A 20,667-nucleotide genomic window follows, 5' to 3' on the forward strand; every position below is an offset into this window, starting at 1 on the left:
TTAGTTGTTGATGGATCTTTATTTTATTTATTTATATGTGGTGCTGAGAATCGAACCCAGTGCCTTACACATGCCAGGCAGGTGCGCTACCACTGAGCCATAGTCCCAGCCTGAAACTTATTAATTTCAAAGATTTGTAATGATTTGGGACTTTATGAATTCAACATATTATAATTTGCAATTTATGAGAATTCTGTCTCTCTCTTCAAACCCTTCTATATTTATTTATTTTCTCTTTTGACTACATTGACGAGGTCTTCAATTATAATGCTCAATAAGAGTGGCCTAAAATAGCACCTTAATGCAGATTTTGGTATTCAGATTTTCAGATCATGTATGTTAAAGTAGAGCTGTAACCCATAGGAGAACTGGCTGATTCTAAAGGGACAGCCTTTGGGGCCCATATTAACACAAGGGATCCCTGGTGTCCCATATATGCCCTTTGCAGCTTTACCCTCAAGCCCTGAGAGGCTCCCGGGCACTGTCTCAGCCAGCAGACACACCCAGGACAAAAGCACAGTGTACTTAACTTCTTATTCTGGATTTCTGCCTCTTGTTCCAGGCCTAGTAAGCCTTCAGTGCTTTCTCCACCTTTCTTCCCTTTAGCATATTTTTTAAATATGTGCTTTTCTCCTCAGTTTTCCAGTTGTATTCCATGGGAGGAATGGTCCAAATTAATTGGCCATTGTGGGAAACCAATGAACACAGTACAATTTTATATGTTAGCATCAAAAATCAAGGAAAAAAACCATAAGCACCAATAATGGTCATTTAATCAAGTGTAACTTGGATGTAATGAAAACAAAACATTCAATAGCATCTCTATATGCCATAATTAAAATACATATAAATAAACGATGACTTTAAAATTGTACATTTAGCATGTGAGTATGATCCTGATTGACAAACATGGGAGTAAAGGGAACATATTTAAACATTAAATTGAAAAACACATGCACAGTAAGCGTCTGGAAGTTGGAATAGTGAGTGGCAGTGTGAGGCGGGCTTGTGCCAAGGGTCCAGGGGCAGCAGCAGTTGCCTATGTTACCAAAGGGCATGAAGACTGTGTGGGTAGTGGGTGTCTCTGACATTCTGGAGAGGTCCTTGCATATTGAAGCTACAACACCCAAATGACAATCTTGCTAAAAACAGGAGGAAGTAATCTTATCACAGCAGGGTTTACCAGCCACATCACCGTACAACGTAAACCACACAAGAAAGATCTGGATTTGTACATGCCATTTACATTAGGCTATAAAAGAGGAGGCTGTAGTTGAATTTTTGTGCCTTTGAGTGGGAAAGGCCTGTTGCTTATTTTTGCAAATAACCACTGGGGTGTTGGTGCCGTTGCTAAGCAATCTCTGAGAAAAGGAAGTTGTGCCTGTTCAGGATGCCCCATGGGAATTCCTTCTGGATGCTCATCTCTGCCAGGCTATAGAGCAGATGTCTGGCAAAGGACTGGCACCAACACCTCAGCTATTCTGAAGACACTGCCAAATTCCTCAGAATTTGAAGCCAGCACATTCATTCAACATCATCTGCAAAATGCCACAGACTCTAGATATAAAAAATTGTGTTCTGTATGTGTAATAAGAATTATACTGCATTCTGCTGTCATGTATTTAAAAAATAAAATCAATTAAAAATATTTTTAAAAATGCCACAGACTCTGGCTCTCAACACGGTCTATGTTAAACATATGTTTAACTCTCTGTCAAACATGGAGTCAAACATGTTATTTTTGCTGACCCTGTCACACGGTCCCTTCCTAGAACATGAACACAGACCAGATATGTTTCATATTTAAAAGTGTTTAAACATTCGTAATGTAAAATGATACAGACAAGAGGTAAGATAAACAGTCAGAGAGGGTTTGAAGTTCCCTCAACAATGAAGAAGAGCATGTATTTTAGGTTTCTTGGGAGGAGGCAGAATAAGGATACTTACAAATAATCTCATTTATTACAACACAATCACCATACTTATATATTTTAGTCCACGGCCAGCGCAGATGGTGAATGGTTCAATCACACAGGAAAATTCTCAGGGAGTTTGAAATAAAGACACAGACACACAATTTTACCTTTAAACCAGGTCTGGGATGGCTCCTGGAGCTTTCAGCCTCAAGCTCCCCAGGGGGGAAGTGAGGGTTTGGGGGGGGGGGAGTGAGGTTTTACTGGAGAGGCAAGAGTGGGGGCGGGGAGGGGGGCATAGAACACAAGCTAGGGAGTGGGATTTTATTGGGGAACTAAAAACTCTGGGGAAAATCCCGTCCAATGAAAGTCAAGGAGAGCAGTATTTTTGCAAGGTCAGATGAGGTGATTGGGTCCTTGAGGTAGTGGTGAGACATGCCTCTATATGGACTCCATCCTGGAACCTAATAAAGGTAAGGAAATCCAGCTGCATTTCTGCTACTTGGACACCTCAGCACCCAGTCGGGGAGTGTTTCAAGTCATGTGCGAGGTTGGTCTCCCACAATATATAATGTGTTAAAATACAGTAAAATAATAAGGATACTAGTTCAGAACAGGTGCATTTGTTAGCAAACATATGTTTCCACATTGTAGAGATGAGGAAACCAAGGCACCAAGACAAAAAGTGCTTGTCACAGTAGGCCTGCCCAGTGTAAGCTCCCCCAGTAGCCCCAGGAGCTCTCAGCAAAGGTTGACACCCCAGCTGTGTGGATCCAGTGTAGTCACTTGGTGTCCTCTGCTACTGATCTGGGTCATATAGGCTCAGGGGCTCTGGGGAAAAGGAGGAACCAGTCAGTGTTCAATTAGTCGCAGAATAATGCTATTTACTGCCTTGGGATTTCTCTCTCCCCAGTTCCTCAAAAATCAGATTTGGCCAATCTCTGAGGGAAGTAAATGCCCTGACTTTTTTTTCCCTCTCATCCCATTTTCCTGCCCTTATCAGGCTCCTCTGTGTCTATTAGCAGTGTCACCTGTCTCTGTTTCCACCACAGAAGGGAGTAAAAGGGCTGCAGGATTCAGGATCAAGATCTGGAAGTGATTACCTCCTCCAGAGATAAATCATTCCCTACAGAGTGGGGGCCTCCAAGAGAAGGCATATCCTGCTCTTGCCACGATGGGCACAGGACTCACACAGAGCCCTTGTTCCCATTTAGTTCCCAGGCTTCCCCCCTGAGAGGCAGGTGCTCACCCGGCAGGGCCTGCCCCACTTGCAGCTCAGCATCCCTCCCTCCCAGCCCTGAGCCAGCAACTCCCAACTGGACAGTCCACCAGGAAACCAGGGGCACCAGCAGGTCTAGCCTGGAAAAGCATACCTGCCACATGATCTGCTGCTCCCCTGACCTGTAAAAGCCCATGCAGAGGATACTCAGAATCACTGACCCTCTGCACCTGCCCAGGCTCTCAATCTGCACTTTTGCTTCCCCTACCTGCGTGGTTTACCTACGGCTGGGAACCCAGCTCTTCCCCAAGGGCTTCTTTTTCCTGAGGCTGCCCTGGACTCCCTACCTCCATACCTAGCAGGGACTTCTGTAGGTGACAATCCTCATAGTCCTCAGAGGTCTTCTTTCCAAAGAAAACTAGGATTTTCCTGAGATTCTGCAGTGTGAACTGTAGGCCCATCTATCATCTGTTCCATTGCATTGGCATGGTCACAATCCAGGTCTCCCACAGTGGGCACTCCTATAGAGGGATCTCCAAGGGTGACATTTAGTGCACATTAGTACGTGAGTGCTGGAGAACTGCTTATTCACATGATACAGTTGAAACTGGGAACATCCTTACTGAGATTCAACATTCAAAGTAGAAATTTGCAAAAATAAGCAATAGGCCTTTCCCACTCTTTTCCTGGGCACTGCCCTAGTGACATTCCAGGCAACCATTTCTGACCACAAGAAAGTAGAACTAGCATTGCCCTTGTTCCCCCTTTTGGAAGGCCATAGATGGGAGCAGCAGAGACCACAGAGCTGCCTACCCTACTTGTAGAGTCACCTGAATGGGCCCCTGCTATGGGACTGTGTGCCCTAGCCTGTGGGGACCAACACTCCTAGGGGATACACTGGAAAATTCCAGACATAAGAGAAAAACAGTGACCACAGATGCCCTGTAATGGGTTGGTCTCTCTCCCCAGATGACCAAGGACATAAGCCATTCTCCTGTCCATGTCATCTGCAAGGCCACTCCAGGAGGAAGAACTGTATAGTGGGGACAGGATGGTGACTGGCATGCCCAAGTGACCCAGAGGATACTAGCAGGGCCTGCTCTACATAGGCCTCCCAGGGGCTGCATTGACAGGGCTCTGGCCCTATGGATCTCTTTCCTGGTTTGCTCCTGACAGCTGGAGAGACTGGGGGAGAGTGAGGGGAGGGACCAGTGGCATCACAATTCATGAAATTCCTCTCCAGTTTCTAAGTACCCTAGGGTCACAACTCATTTATTCTCTGTCCCCCTGAGGACAAGATAATCTAGCCAACACCAATCAGCCCTCCATTCCCAACATAGCCCCCTGGTCAAGCCAGGAAAGCCTGAGAGACAGAGGAGGACAGCAGAAGCGACGGCCCCACTGCTGCTCACTCCTCACCCTGCAGCCACAGAGGCTGCAGCTGGACCTTCAGAAATGTATACAGCCCTGGCTTTTGGCAAGACTAAGGGGTGTGGCTGGAGACAGAACTCCATCCTCTGTTCCAGAAAGCTGGTCACCTCCACTGTGTAGCGGGAGGCACAAGAGACCCTACATTCCAAATAGGCCCTGAAATCCCCAGCCACTGAATGCTTTTCTCACCTGAACCTTCTGCAGTAGATTTTGTCTTCCTTTTCTTGCAGGAGCAGACACAAACAATAATCATAATCACAGCAGCAACAGCAGCAGCCACACCCAGGAAGGCAGCCCATTGGCTCGGAAGCAGCAGTGCAGTCCCTGAAAGCAGGATTGTTACACTCTGGGTACTGAGCCTCAAGGCTTCTCCCCTCTCACCACCCTGGTCACTGAGTCACCTGGTTGGGAAACCCTGCTGGGACCCCCAGGCTCACCACAGGACACAAGGCCAGTGCTGTTGTTCCCACTGTGTCCCACATGGCAGCTGAACCCCTGCTCCTGTCCTTGGGGAATCCTGGTAGACACCCAGGTCTGGTAGGTCCCATTTTCACAGGAAAAGATACCACCAGACTGCTGGGTGCCCTGGCTCAGGGGTTCCCCATCCTGAAGCCAGGTCACAGAGATATTCTGGGGATAGAAGCCAAAAGCCCAACATGTCACATTGATGGTGTCCTCCAGGGCCTCAGCACAGGTCACATTCACTACTGGGGACACTGGAGGGAAATAAAGGCAAAAATAGTCAGGCATGTGACCAAGCCTCACTCCCCTTCTCCCCTCTTCTGACTCTGGCCTAAGACCTCATTGAAGTGAGGTCCACAAGTCTGTTTTCAACCTGGAGCCCGAGTCCTCTGACTGGCAGGAGGATGGTCGCTGGGCTTGTGGCCTCACAGTCTCACTTCAACGTGTTATGTTAAATAGGGGGTGTTATAGGAATTCTGGTTTGTGAGGTGATGAGGGGTATTTTGGGGGGTCCAGGGTTGTGGGGCCAGGTGGGAGCTCTCTATGATAGCAGGCAGGCAGGGAGGTGAGGGCTCACTAGTGTCTGGGCACATACACCCTCCTGTCTCTATCTAGCAGTGTGACAGGACAGGCAAATCACAACACGATAAACTCACACAAGGTCCTCTGGGCAGAGGCTCCAGGGGAGTAGGAGGAGTCCTTCCAGAAGACTAGATATCTCCTGAGTCTTCCACACATCTCTCCCTGAACTTGGGCCCAGTAATCCTTGCTTTGCATGCCATCTGCATCCCAGGAATTCTTGACTTCCATAGCCAAGTTCTGAACTGAGGATGGCTCCATTGTCCAGCTGTGTGTCTCTGGATGATAGGAGAGGAAGGGCTCCCCATCATAGTAGAAATTCCAGAAGGCCCTGGTGCGGTTGTCCTTGTGAATCTTGCAGCCCCAAGTCTCCTGGAGGAAATGAGACCCTGCCCCCACCCACCAGTCACTTTTCCATCCCCTGGGCCCTCCGCCTCCCTGCCCACCAAGTAAAAAATACTAGCCCACAGGGGACCCCAACCTGGCTCTCCTCCAAGTCCCCAGTGCAGGTCTGTATAAAGCCCATTTCTTGCCCTCCCCAGTCAATTGCAGTGAGAAGACACAGGTCCTGGAGAAAGCCTCACATCACACTTGCCCCTGCCCACACTCACCTCCTTTCTGCTCTTGCCAGGCATTGATATCTGCCAGGATTGCTTTTAGATTCTTGCTGTGCTCTGCCAACTCCTGGATCTCTGTGTCCCAGCTTTCAGTTCCCAAAGGTTTTTCTGCCCATGGCCCCTGAGGCTTTGCACTTTCTTTTTTGTCACTATCAAAGTGAAGGAAGAGCTGACGGTCCCAATAACCATTGGCAAAGGACCTTGATTGCACTGATCCACCTTGGGACCTCACTGTGAGGTTATAGTGAAGACTGTGGGTCCCTGTGGAAGAGGAAGCAACAGATGACCCTTCTACCTGTGAACAAGTGCTCATCAATGCTCATCACAAAGGCTCTGCTGTCCTGAGCACCTGAGGAGACAAAGGGACAGAAGAAAGGTTTCTAATACAGTGAAGACAGGGAACTAGAGAGGAAGGAGAGTGGAAGTGAGGAATGGAGAAAGGGGAGTGGGGCAGGCAAGTTGGCCAGGGCCCAAGACATAGGCATGGGTTCTTAAGGGTACAGGTGGGTGTTCAAGGGGAGAGGTTGACCTGCAGAGGCAAGGGAGGTGTGGGAGGGGCAGAGGTGCATGGCAGGGCTTGTCAGAGGACAGAGAGGGCAAAGGAAGGGCAGAGGTTGGGTGGAACTATGGTCACTGAAGTGGAGCCCAGGCAGGGCAGGTCCCCAGAGGGTGTGTGTGTTCTGTCCATGTACAGACTTCTCATGGATAAGGTGGGGCAGACAGGGGGTCAAAGTGGGTGTGAGGGTTGTGGCCCCAAAGTGTTGAGTTGGGTTGTACCCTAAAGGGAAGTGAAGCAGTGGGCTTGGTCCAAAGTAAATGATCAGCATCTGGAAGCCTCAGGTGGGGGACTTAAATTGTCCTAGTAGCATCCTCCCCTGGGAAAAAGCAGGTAGCAGTGTTTCCAAAGATCTGATGTAGCTTTTCTTTTTTCTTTATGTATTTCTTTATGTATTTATTTATTTTATTTGTTCTAATTAGTTATATGTGACAGTAGAATGCATTTTGACCCATGATATGTAGATGGAGTATATATAGCTTCTCATTGTTTTGATTGCATATGATGTAGAGTTATACTAGTCGTGCAATCATATATGCATATGAATAATAATCTCCGATTCATTTTACTATCATTCTTACTCTATACCCTCTCCCCTCCTTTCACTTCCTTTTATCTAATCCAAAGTAACTCTATTCTTCCATAGCCCCCCACAAACATAATGTATCTTTCTAATAGATGTACTAGAAAATTTGGATTTCCACAAACAATGAAGTTGGATCCTTTTCTTACTCATATTTGGAAATTAACTCAGGACTGGGGATATAGCTCAATGATAGAGTGCTTGCCTAGCTTCTGCAAATGTGAGTGAGCTCACACACTCACACACACACACACACACACACACACACAAACTCAAAATGAAAAAAAAATGCAGACTATAAAACCAAACATTCTTAGAAGAAAACACACTGACTGGTACATATTGTGATATGTGCCTGTAATCCCAGATACTCAGGAAACTGAAGCAGATGAGTGGAAGTTAAAAGCCAACCTGGACATGTGAAATGGGAGAAAAAATTTGCAAGTCGTATATCTAATAAGAGATGAACATTCAAATATATCAATATATCTTCGGCTGGGGTTAGCTCAGCTGTAGAACACCTGCCTAGCATGTGCAAGGGCCTAAGATTGATCCCAGCTCCATAAAACAAGCAAACATAAAAGAATCTCAAAAACTCAAAAATAAGAAAAATGTTGAATCTATTCAGAATTGGGCAAAATATCACTACAGCCAGTTGTCTAGTAGATACCCAAATAGCCAATAAGCACACAAAGAGATACTCAAACATCAGCTGTCAGTAGGGAAATAAAATTGAAAGCACAGTGACATTCTACTTTGTACTCATGAGGATGGCTACTTTTTAGAAAAAAAGAATGTAGAATGAACAAGTTCATAACTACAGAGAAAACTGCAGCACGGTGCATTGCTTGCCTATATATATAATGGAGCAACTGCTATGAAAATGGTATGGTGGTTCCTCCAAATATGGAAAAGATACTTTCTATATAATGTAGTAATTGTATTTCTGGACATAAACACAAAAGTTGTGAAGTCAGGGAAATGCAGAGGTATGTGTACATGACTTTCATAGTAGCATTGTTCCCAAAAGCCAAAAGGTAAAAGTAACCCCAGTATTTATCAACTGATGAACAAACATCTAATCACAATATGGCTTATATGCAAAATGAACATTATTCAGCATTAAAAAGGAAGGACATCCTGAAAATTGCTACACCATCGATGATCTTGAGGACATTAGCTAAGTGGAAAAGCCAGTCATGAAAGGGCAAATTCTGCATGATTGCACTTGTATGAGGCATCTAGGGAGTCAAATTCATAGAGACAGAATGTAGAATGATGGCAGAGAGATGACAGGGACTGGGGTGGGGAGGATGGATGCTTACTGTTTAATGGGTACAGAGTTTCAGTTTCTACAAAAATGTAAATACACTGAATGGCACTGAATTTTACACTTAAAATGGTTAAAATAGGAAACTGTACATTATGTCTATTTTACCACAATTAAACACCAAACAGAAATCAGGGAAGTATACTACAGATTAATGTAGAAACAGGAAGAAGAAGGAAGTGTAGGCCTGAGAAGAGAAAATCAAGGCAGGTGGACAAGTTGCACAACTTGGGGGTCCTTCCGAGTGGGAGAGAGTGGTGGGAGCTGGTCACACCCCAAAAAAGCACCAGGTTAGAAAACAATTACAGGGGTTTGGGGGTTTCTCAGTGTAGGAGTGCATGGTTGAGGTCATGGGATCAATGCCCACCACAAAAAATGAGAGATCAAACAAAAAACATTCCAGGAGGAAGCTGGTGCTGGGAGAAGAAGAGTTAGGAACAGCAGGAGCAACCGAGTAGCAAAACACAGATTTTGGATGCATGGTGAAGGGAGTCAAAGTCCTCTGAGGTAAAGGAACCAAAAAGAAAGGGGAAGGTCAAGAAGTAGGTGGACCAAGAGCCTTCTTCTGGTATGGATGGGGAGGGAGATGGGAAGTGCAAAGAGATTAGTGACCTGGGCAAGGAATGACCTGGAGTATGCAGGGTGAACATGGCTTACAGGTGACCCTGGAAAAACCTGGGTTAGGATGAGGACAGGGGTGTTGTTCTGGATGAAGGCAGATGAGAGTGGCTGTAGTGATTGCAATGGTCCTATCAGAGGGGGCTTGTGACAGATGGAAGTTGGTGAGGGCTCAGGGTAGCTAGGCAGGTGGTGTGTGCAGGAAAAGGTCCCACAGTGGAGAGATACAGAGGGACCAGGGAAAGAGAGTAGGGTGGAGTGTGGAGGCCTTGAAAGGGTGAGGGTTTAGATGAAAGCAGGCAAAGGTCCATCAAGAAGGAGATGCCTACACTATAGGGAGAAAGAGGATGCAGGGCTGAGAAGAGCAGGGAGGTCAAGGTGCCCTGCACTGTGCTTAAGGCAAATGTCAGCACCAAGATTCCTGCCGGTGATGGATCAGAGCAGTGGAGATGAAAGGAAAACCCAAGGACAGAAGGCTCCAGCAGAAACTTAGGGTTATCAGGCTGGGAGTGTAGCTCAGTAGCAGAGCACTTGCTTGGCATGCTTGAGGTCATGGGTTTAATCCCAGCACCACAAAAATGAAAAAGGAAAAGGAAAGATGAAAAACAGGTTTATCAAAATTCTATTTTCATTCTATGCAGAATTGGGAAAAAATTCTAAAATTCATATGAAACCATAAAAGACCCAGTTATGGTTTAGATAGAAGGTGTCTCCAAAAGCTCATGTGTGAGATAATGCAAGAAAGTTTAGAAGTGAAATGATTGGGTTCTGAGAATCTTAACATAATCAGTGTATTATTCACAGAAGGGATTAACAGGGTGGTAACTGTAGGCAGGTAGGGTGCCACTGGTGGAGGTGGGTCATTGGGAACATATTTTGTCCTTGGTGGCTGGAGCTCACTCTTTCTGCTCTCTGGTACCATGTCCTGAGCGGCTTTCCTCTACCTCAGTCAGCTGCCATGATATCCTGCCTGACCTCCGGCCCTGTGGAGCCAGGGATCTATGGAGGAGACCTCTGAAACCATGAGCTCCAAAATAAACTTTCCCTCTTCTAAAATTGTTCTGGTAAGGTCTCTTTTGTTCATAGCAGCAAAAAAAAAAAAACAAAAAAAAAAAAAAAAAAAATCTGACTAAAACAGACCCCCCAAAAAACAAAGTAATATTGACCAAAAAGGACAATGCCAGATTTCAACATAGATTACAAAACTACAGTAAATAAAACAGCATGGTATTGGCATAAAAACAAATGCTATGACCAATAGAAAAGAACTCAGAAATAAACCCACACATGTATAGTGAATGCATTCTTGACAAAGGTGTCAAGAATACAAAATATGAAATGGGTATCTCAATAAAAGCTGTTGAAAAAAAAGGTATTCACAAATTTAAGAATAAAAATAGACCCTCATATAAGCTCTTGTATGAGAATCATACTCAAAATGCATTAAAGATTTAAATGTAACACCTGAAGCAGGCGGTGTTAGAGCTGGCCCATAGTTCCAGTTTCCTGAGAGGTTGATGCAGAAACAGCACATGTGTTCAAGACCAGCTTGAGCAGAAGAGCAATAAATCTTACAAAAAAACAAAGTCCCACTTGAAACTAATTGCCAAAAGAAAACACAGGAGCAAAGTTCCTGACATGGGTCTAGAGAGAACTCTCTCAGATATAATCCCCAAAGCACAGGCCACCACAGCAAAAATAGAACAATTGAATAGCTTTGAACCAAAATTCTTTTTCAGAGCACGGAAAACGAGGGTGAAGAGACAACTCACACATTTGGAGAGTATTTATAAATCATACTTCACACAAGGGGTGACTATCCAAAATATACAAGGAACTCAAAGTTCCTAATAACAAAACAAGTAACACAACTTAAAAATGGCCAAAGAGGAGAGGTTCAAGATGGTACATTAGAGGATGTCTGCATTTCTAGTTGCTCTGTGGATCAGGTTTCAAGGAGTAGGGGTATTGCTTCTCAGTTAGGTGGATGAAAGAGGAAATTCACTGAAATTTAATATCAAACCATCAGAGGCTCTTAGAGACTCAGAAATTCAGGTGCATTGAACAAAAAGTAGAAATACATTGGAACCAAGCTGGTTGTGTCAGTGGCACTAGTTCACCACAGAGGAGAGGGATAACACAAACACAGAGAAAACCACATTTGGCACAGAAAAATATGGAATCACAAAAGCAGTATGTATTCAGCTGATCCAGAGGTTGCAAGGTGAATGGGTATTTGAAAAGAGCTCTGTGTTTCTCAACTGGCAAGCTGACAGCTGAGGTGGGAACCATTTTGAGGAGGCCGTGCTGCCAGAGCCCCAGAGATCCTAACAAATATCTGCATACTGTTCCAACAAGCACCTACAGTGTGGCCTAGGTTGCACCTAGAACAATGAGTGAAACAGGCATAGAGAATACTTTGCTCAGGAGGATTAAAGTCAGAAACAGAAGGAGAAGTACAATTCATTTTCCTTTTGAGTCCAGTGGCTCATGTGACCAGCTAAAGAGGGTTGGGAATATGAACAGGTGGACATGAGCACATTAAGGGATTAAGCCTGGGAAAGCCATATTTGTGGGCAGCTGAGTGTGTGATACCTGTGTAGGGTTGGCTTCCCTGCCCCACAAGTAAAGGTCTTGGGAGGCGCCAGAGTTCCAGACTCCCAGCAGAGATCTGCATCTGCCTGGCCATAGAGTGTGTTGATCTGCAGAGCCAGAGCAGATACCATTCAACCAAGTTCCTAAGGCCTGAACAGACCCAAGCCACAACAGATCTCCGCTCTTAGAGCTCTGTAGCAGGCTCACCCTGGGAGTGCATCAATTTGGTCTGTGAGAGAAAACTCCAAGCAACAGTCCTTCCCATCCCATCACCCCTTACACTAGTAAGAAGCTGAGAGCTATTTCAACCAGCTTCAGTTTTAGACCACTCCTGCTGGCAAATTTGAGAGCAATAGAAAAAGAGGAAGGGGTTAACAACTCCCAGAGCTTGGTCTCTCTCTTCATACAGGTGAAGAAGAAATGGAAAGAGGGACATTTGGACAAAGGCAGTGAACATCCATCCTTGTCAGCAGTTTTGGTTGAGTGGAAAAAATTCTTCTCTTTTTCATTCTTTCTTTTTTTTCATAAGTAAATATATATATTTTTTCTGTTGGAAATAGCTGACCCCACTATTCCTGTTTTTGTGTAATTAGTGTTGTAGATGTCATATAATCACTGGGTATTGATTTTTTAATGCTGTATCTTGTTTGTTTCAGTTGATGAGATCTTTGGTTTCCCTTTTTCTGTGAAGTGCTGAGAATCTACAGGGACATTACCGTTCACAAGATAGACAATCTACTACTGAAATCAACCCATCCAAGAGACAGCACACATACAGAAATTAATCACACTAACTTCAGCAATATTTAGCACAAAGGAGAGAAGTAAAAATAATCCAACTAAACACCAGATGCCATGTGGGAATGGCTAGGGAGGCCCTTAAGTCCCAATCCTGGATATCCACTCCTACAGCAAAAAGAGAGAGAATCAACACAAAGGCTGTGGGTACCACACTGCTGAGAGTTCTCAACCTACAGCACTCTAGGACACTGTGGCAAGAGAAGGCTGTGCCCTAAAAAGGCCCACATATAAGTGGAAAAGAGAATTCATCTCAAAAGATGTGTAAAACCCAATAAAGGAATACAAGAACTATAAAAAAACAAGCTAACACAACACATAAGTTCATAATTTACCAGAAAATGACTCTAAAGATATTTAAGTGGATAAAATATCAGATTAAGAATTCACAAGAATTCAGAAGAATGATTATGAAAATGATCAAAGAATTTCCAGACAACACAAAAGAAAAAAAAAAGAAGGAATTAAGGAAGTCAGTGAATGGTACAAAGGAGAAGTTCAATAAGGACTTAGAGATACTGAAAATTTAAAAAACCAGAAATCTTGGAAATGAAGAAACAATAAGTCAAAGAAAATCTTCAGTTGTAAGTCTCTGTAGTACAGTTGGCCAATCTGAAAGCAGAATCTCAGAGCTTGAGAGCAAAGTGGGAGGCCTTGAACATTCAGACAATATTACAGAGAAAAAGTAATGTGACCAGAATACATAAATTCTGGGACAACATTGAGAGGCAAATTTATGAATCCTTGGAATTGAAGAGGGTGTGACAGGCAGGCTAATAGCATGGAAAACCTCTTCAGGAAAATAATAGAAAACTTTCCAAACCTTGAGAATGAGAAGGACATTCAATACAGGAGGCATTGAGAACCCCCAAACAGACAACATCAAGCCAAAAAAAGGAACATGTAATAATTAAAATGCTTAACATAGAAAGCAAGGACAAAATGTTAATAGCCTCTGGGAAAAATGTCAGGTCACATTTAAAAGCAAGTCAATCAGAATTGCATCTGATTTCTCAACAGATACTAAAATCCAGGAGGGCTGTGAATGATGTGCTCCAAGCTCTGGAAGAAAATCACTGTCAGCCAAGATGGCTATATACAGCAAAGCTCTCCTTCAGAATCTAAGTGGGAATAAAAACATTCCAAGATAAGCAAAAACAAAAAGAATTCATGAGTCCTCTGCTGGGAGTATAGGAAATACTTAAGCCAATAATTCACACAGAAGAAATAAAAACCAACCCCAGAGTTTATAAATGGATAAGTCTCATTTGAGGAGTTGCCAAGCAAATGAGAAACAGGACAAATTAAACATTAGAAATAAATCAAAATGGCAGGAATTAATAGACATCTCTCTGTAATAACATCAAATGTAAATGGTCTCACCTTGCCAATTAAAAAACATAGGCTGGCAGAATGGATTTAAAAACAAGACCCAACTACATGTTGTTGTAAGAGAATTACCATACAGACAAAGACAGCCACAGGCTGTAAGCGAAAGGATGGAAAAGAATATACCATGCCAAGGGAACTACCCACTAAAAGCATGAGTTTTTACTCTCACACCCAAAACATAGACCTCAAGCCAAAATTAATCATAAGAGATAAAGGTCACTTCATAATGGTAAAAAGATCAATCCAACAAGAAAAATTAACTACAATAAATATTTAGAAATTAAAAGATTGTGCCCCTAATTATATAAAATAGTCATTACACACGACTCAGACCCTAGTACAGTAATCATCTCTCTCACCGTAGATAGGTCATCCAAATCTAAATTCAGTAAACATTCATTGAACCAAATATATATAACTTAAGTCTGATTTAAATCAAAGGGACTTAACAGACTTCTATTTCATCCAACTATAGTCAAATACACCTTCTTCTCAGCCGTTCATGCACATTTCCCACAAAAAGATCATATATTAGGCCACAAAGCAACCCATACCAAATTAAAAAGTCAGAATCTTATTTGATCATATTGGAATGAAATTAGAAATCAACACCAAAAAACGTCTTCAGAATCTATTAAACATGTGGAGATTGACCAATATACTTTTGAATGATTAATGAGTACTAGAAGAAATCGGGAAAAATTTAAAAATTCTTAGAGACAAAGAACAAAAGTATTACAACATACCAGAACCTCTGCAACAATATGAACACAATTCTAAGAGAAAAGTTTACAACTATGAGTGCTATATTAGAAAATCAGAAAGATCCAAGATAAACAAAGGGTACATCTCAAGACCCTTGAAAACACAAGAACAAACCAATTCCAAAACCAGTAGAAGGGAATAAGTAATTAAGATCAGAGGGGAAATTAGTGAGATAGAACAGAACAACAGTAAAAAAGGATCAATAACAAGAATTAGTTCTTTGAAAAGATACACGAGATTGGGAAGCCCTTAGACAAATAATCAAAAGAAAAAAAGAAAAGATGAAAATTAATCAAACTAGAAACAAAAAAGGGGAAATCACTACAGATATCATAGAAATCCAGAGGATTATTAGGGACAGTTTTGAAAAACTTATAATAGAAAAAATTGATAATTTCTTTTTTTTTTTTTTTTTTTGGTGGTGGTGGTGTTGGGGATTGAACCCAGGGCCGTGTGCATAGGAGACAAGCACTCTACCAGCTGAGCTATGTCCCCAGCACAATATGGATACATTTCTAGACATATAAGACTTTCCAAAATCACACCAAGAAGACAAAGAAAACTTACACTGACCAATAACTAGCAAGAGATAGAAGCATTAATAAAAAGCCATCTTTTATGGTTTAGATAAGAGGTGTCCCCAAAAGCTCATGTGTGAGAAAATTCAAGGAATTTCAGAGATGAAGTAAGTAGATTATAGAGATATGACATAAACAGTGGATTAATCCAGAGGAAGCTGTAGCCAGACAGGGTGTGGATGGAGGGTATAGGTCTCTGGGGATGTACCTTTTGGTCTTACATTTTATCCCTGGTTCATGAATCAATCTCTCTCTCTCTCTCTCTCTCTCTCTCTCCCTCCCTCCCTCCCTCCTTCTGGTCGCTATGTGCTGAGCTGTTTTCCTCTTCCATGCCATTTCACCATAATGTTCTGCCTGACCTAGGGCCCAGAACAATGGAGTGGGCCATCTATGGACTGAGATCTCTAAAATCATGAGTAGCAAATAAACATTTCCTCTTCTAAAATTGTTCTTGTAAGAACTTTTGGTCACACTAACTGACTAAAAAACACCATCCAACAGAGAAAATCCCAGGAACACTATGATTCTCAGCTGAATTCTACAGATATCACAGAAATCCAGAGGATTATTAGGGACAGTTTTGAAAAACTGAATGTTAAAGAAGAATACATGCCAATGCTCCTCAAATTATTCCAAAAATAGAGTGAGAATGAACACTTCAATTCATTCTATGAGCCAGTATCACCATCAGACCAAAACCAGTATCACTATGGATCAATATCTCTGATGAACTTAGATGCAAAAATTCTTAGTAAAATATTAGCAAATTATATTCAATAATATATTAAGATGATTGTACATCATGACAAAGATGTATTGATCAAAGTGATGCAAAGATGGATTAACATTCATATATCAATACATGGAATACACCACATAAGTAGAGTTAAGGATACATAAGGATACATACTCATCTCAATAGATGCAGAGAAACCCTTCAACAAAATTTGGCACCCATTCATGATAAAGAAAATGAGGAAACTAGGTACAGAAGGAATTTACTTCAATATTATAAAGGCTATATACAACAAATCCAAAGCCAATATAATAGTGAATGGGAAAAAACTAAAAACATTTCAATGAAAATCTGGAACAAGAAGAGGATGTCTACACTCATCACTCCTATTCAATGTACTACTAGAAATTCTAGACAGAGCAAATAGGCAAGAGAAGAAAATCAAAGGTATTAAAAATAGGAAAAGAAGAAGTCAAATTATCAATGACTGCAAATGAAACAGTCCCATACTTAGAAGATCCAAAAACCTCCATCAGAAGACTGCTAGAACCAATAAACAAATTCAGCAAAGTAGCAGGTTACAAAATCAACATACAAAAATCAATAGCTTTCCTGTACAGCAATAATGAAACTCCTGAGAAAGAAATCAGAAAAACAATTCCACTCATTAGAGCCTCATAAAGTAAAATACCTAAGAATAAATCAAACCAAGAAGGTAAGAGATCTCTATGATGTAAACTATAGAACAGTGAAGAAAGAAATTGAAGAAGAAACAAGAACATGGAGAGACATCCCATGTTTTCAGATAGGCAGAATAAATATTGCTAAAATGAACATAAAACCTAAAGCAAGTCACAGATTTAATGCAATCCCCACCAAAATACCAATGATATTTTTTTCACAGAACTAGAGTGTGGGGAGCCACACTGAATGACCATGCCTTCCAGTCCTGATGCACCAGGCTCTGACCAGCCACTGCATTAGTTGTGGCTTGGGCGCCAGACCCACTTGGAGAGCAAGGAGGTCTTTGTGGGTGTGCCCCTAAGGTTGAGTTACTCTCACCTGTTCCCTTATAATCCTACCCCTTCTGCCCTTTTATGGATAGAACTTTCTAAAAACAGTGACCCCCCCCCCAATAAAAGCTGACTTCTGAACGTGTTCCCTCTCTCTCATCAACCTCTCATGACTTTCTCTTGCTCTCTCTTTTGGGGAGCCTGAGGCCGAGGAGAGCCAGGGACGCGGTCCTAAAGCTTGTGTAATGGTAAGTTGTGTCTGTGTTTTATTTTGTGTCCCTGCAAATTCATATGAATGATCTTAGTTGAGCTGCCCGCGCTGGCCAGGGACAGCATTACAGGAACAATTCTAAAATGCAATCAAAATAATAAAAGACCCAGAATATACAAAGCAATTCTAAGTCTAAAAAGCAATGCTGGGCATTACAACACCTAACTTCAAATTATGCACAGCTGCTGCTTCCAGCCTAGACACACGGGGAAGGAGGGACAGGAAGCCAAGAGGGCATATCTGCATTTCTTCCCCCCCCCCCCCCCCCCCCGCTGATCTGCAGTCTTCTCCACTGAAGAACACTCTGCTGACTCCGGGAAGAGGACAGGGCGGGGAGGGGAGGGGGGGTGGAAACTCTCCATCACTTATTATAGATGGTCCCATGAAAGGCAGACCTCCAGGGATACTTGAATATCTAAGTGCAAACCAGAAGGGAGACCCGAGGACTCTGAGGTTCCTAAAAATTTGGCACCCAAAGAGCAAGGATCAGAGGGGAAAGAGGGAAGCAGGGTGCAGCAGAAAACCAGAATGCACCCTGAAAAGCGGCATTGAAGTTTTGTAGCAAAACGACCACGCCCAGCCCCGCGCTGCTCTGCACTTCTCCAGAGCCAGCCAGGCGGGGTAGAGGCTCCCATGAAATTTGCCCGCCCACCTGGATTCGCCAAACCTTTCTGAAGACCCACAATGAGCGCACTCACCAGCTATGGTACCCAAAGATGCACAAATTGCGGCGCCAGCCAGGAGCAGCACAGCGGAGAGCTCCATGGAGTAACAGTTTGCCACTCCTCCGTTTCTCGTAAAGTGTAACTTTATTTTGGGGGGGGGGGGTTTGATCTACAAGCACTCACCCAATGAGGACAGAGGCCAAAGGTCTAACTGTAACTCACGACCAATCAAGAGGGCGAGAGGTGGGGGGCGGGGCAGGGGGCGGGGCAGGGGGCGGGCGGGGTGGAGAAGGCGAGGCAAGCAGTGCGGAAGTGGCAGCTGAGGACCTCCTAAGTCGACTGAAGAGTGAGTCACTGCCTGGCCTCTCTGGCACAGCTGCCACCTCCAGCCCAAACACGGGGAAGGAGGGACAGGAAGCCAAGAGTTCATATCTGCATTCTTTCCCCCTCTCCCCCCATCTGCAGTCTTCTCCACTGAAGAATCATGACGTGAGCAAATGCCACTTACCGACTTGGTCAAGGAAACTGCTCCTGCTGGGAGTAGTGCATGCTGTGTCTAGGTGCCCTCTGGAATGATGCTGTGTGATTGAGTTGACACGTGCAACCCTGGGACCTTCAGCCCACCTCCAGGAGCACCAGGAGGATCTGCAAGTTCCAAGGGTGCAAAGGTTGGGAATTAAGTGCTGTGAGAGGGTGCTGTGTGCTATGTGCTGGGTTATATACGTGCATACCACCACTCTCTCCTTTCAGATGCCACTGGCCACAACCCTCTAGCTTTGAATACGCACACAATACTGGTGGTAGAAGTATGTGTACAAGAATCCTTGAAAGATCTGGAGTTTCTAACACAAAACCTAGTGCTGTTTCCTTCTAGTGTTCTAGTGTCTGCAGAATCCACTTGCATGTGTCGACTTGTCGACTCCTAGGACGCTCTTTTCATAGTTGTGCGCCACTCTTCACTGTTTCTTGTGCCTATCTGCTTTATAAACAGAGGGGATGATCAAACACATCTCTAAAAACACATGGAAATCTCCTTAGAAAGCTTCCGCATTGGTTTTAGAAAGTAAAAGTGCCTGCTACATTTTACAGTTGAGACCCCTACACGCTAGAAACTCTCCACTCACAGGGAAGATGCTTTAGAGCAAGTCTCTTGTTCGCCCCCAGGCCCCGCCCAGAGTGCTCCACTGAGTTTGGGGTGCACCATGAGACTGCACTGAACATTATTCCAGAAACTGTCATCTTAGGGTGCCAACCTGGGAGTACTGGGAATGGTATGACTGCCAAGCTGACTCTACCTAGCATACAGGGAAGCAGCTTGTACTCTCTGGGCAGGTGTGTAGCGGAAGGCCAGTCCACACTGAAGGTGACAGTGAGACTCAGCCCTAGCCAGACAGAGCCAGGTTCTCCAGCCCAAGAAGGATCCCAAGAGAATTCACAGATTTGAACAGGGAAGGCTCAAAGTGCTGGGAATGGTGATGAGAAACAGACTTCAAACTACCATTGTTTTTCTTACTTTTTACTCCTTCATTGTTACCTTTATATCTGGATCTCTTGTTCTTATTAAGTATCATTTGTGGGAGGTTAAAATTCTAAAATGTTTTCTAAAATCTCTGAGATTCTGTTCACTCTAAAGAACTACAGGATTATTTGGTCAACTTTTTATATAATGTTTCAATAGAGATAAGCTTAAATAATTCTGTCCTTCATATTAATAAAATCCTAATCTTTAAACTTGAAACTAAAATATAAATATTTTTATTATAGAAACTCTTGATTTAACAAAATTTCAAATTTCTCTAGTAAATATTTGAATTACAAGCAATTTTTTAGGAATGACTCTTTATCTTCATATTTCAGTGTACACTCAGAAATAATGCTGTTGGATAATTTGTATTACTCATTATCTGAACAATAATTATGGGATCATTTGTGATATTGTGAGTACAATAAAGTTCACAGCTTAAAAAAAAAGACCAATAAGGAGCAGAGAGGGAGGAGCTACACTTAAAATGGAACTTCCCTCAAAGCATAGGACCAAGGCTAAACTATTCCAAAGACACTGGGAAATATTCACTGGGTCACACCAGCCTCAATGTCTGAAAAGCACCTGTGATTTAGGATTCCCTGGGTAGGTTAGACTTGCAAGTAAGGGCAAATAGGTGAATTATCTAGTCAAGCCTTGTTACTCTCCTAGAACACTGCCCTCAATCAAGTACAGCCTTGCTGGCAATGTCACCAATAACCAGATTATATGAGCTTTCTGTAGATTTCAACCACCTCTGCTCCGAGTTACTTCTTTTGCACTAAAATCGCTCAGGCTCCAAACTCCCTTAGATGTTTCAGCCATCCTAATCTGCTCCTTCTCCTGCCATTGACTCCAAGATCCAGCCAGGTCTCCTTTCCTCTGGCCACATCCTGCAACTGCCACAGCTCTCCCAGGGCCACTCAGGAGCCTCATTAGGCTGCTCCCCGTGGACCATTCCAACACCAACCAGACTTCCTTGGGGCATCAGCAACTCTGGGCCCATTTAACCCCTAAATCAGAA

General features: G+C 43.3%; 1 protein-coding gene across 1 annotated transcript; it reads right to left on the bottom strand.

Moving 5' to 3' along the window:
* Positions 1-699: 699 nt before the first annotated feature.
* LOC124080707 (MHC class I polypeptide-related sequence B-like) lies at positions 700-18,262 on the bottom strand. Its single transcript, XM_046426701.1, has 7 exons — positions 18,155-18,262; positions 6,216-6,482; positions 5,682-5,993; positions 5,001-5,279; positions 4,753-4,887; positions 3,488-3,653; positions 700-2,744 (listed from the first exon to the last, which is right to left on the bottom strand). Exons 1-6 carry the CDS (start codon positions 18,219-18,221, stop codon positions 3,526-3,528), a joined length of 1,188 nt encoding a protein of 395 aa, XP_046282657.1. The 5' UTR covers positions 18,222-18,262; the 3' UTR covers positions 700-2,744; positions 3,488-3,525.
* Between the last annotated feature and the right edge of the window lie 2,405 nt (positions 18,263-20,667).

Source organism: Marmota monax, unplaced genomic scaffold, assembly GCF_021218885.2.
Source record: "Marmota monax isolate L192 unplaced genomic scaffold, Marmota_monax_Labrador192_F-V1.1 WCK01_AAM20220418_F8-fsc01726, whole genome shotgun sequence".
NCBI classification, from domain to species: domain Eukaryota; kingdom Metazoa; phylum Chordata; class Mammalia; order Rodentia; family Sciuridae; genus Marmota; species Marmota monax.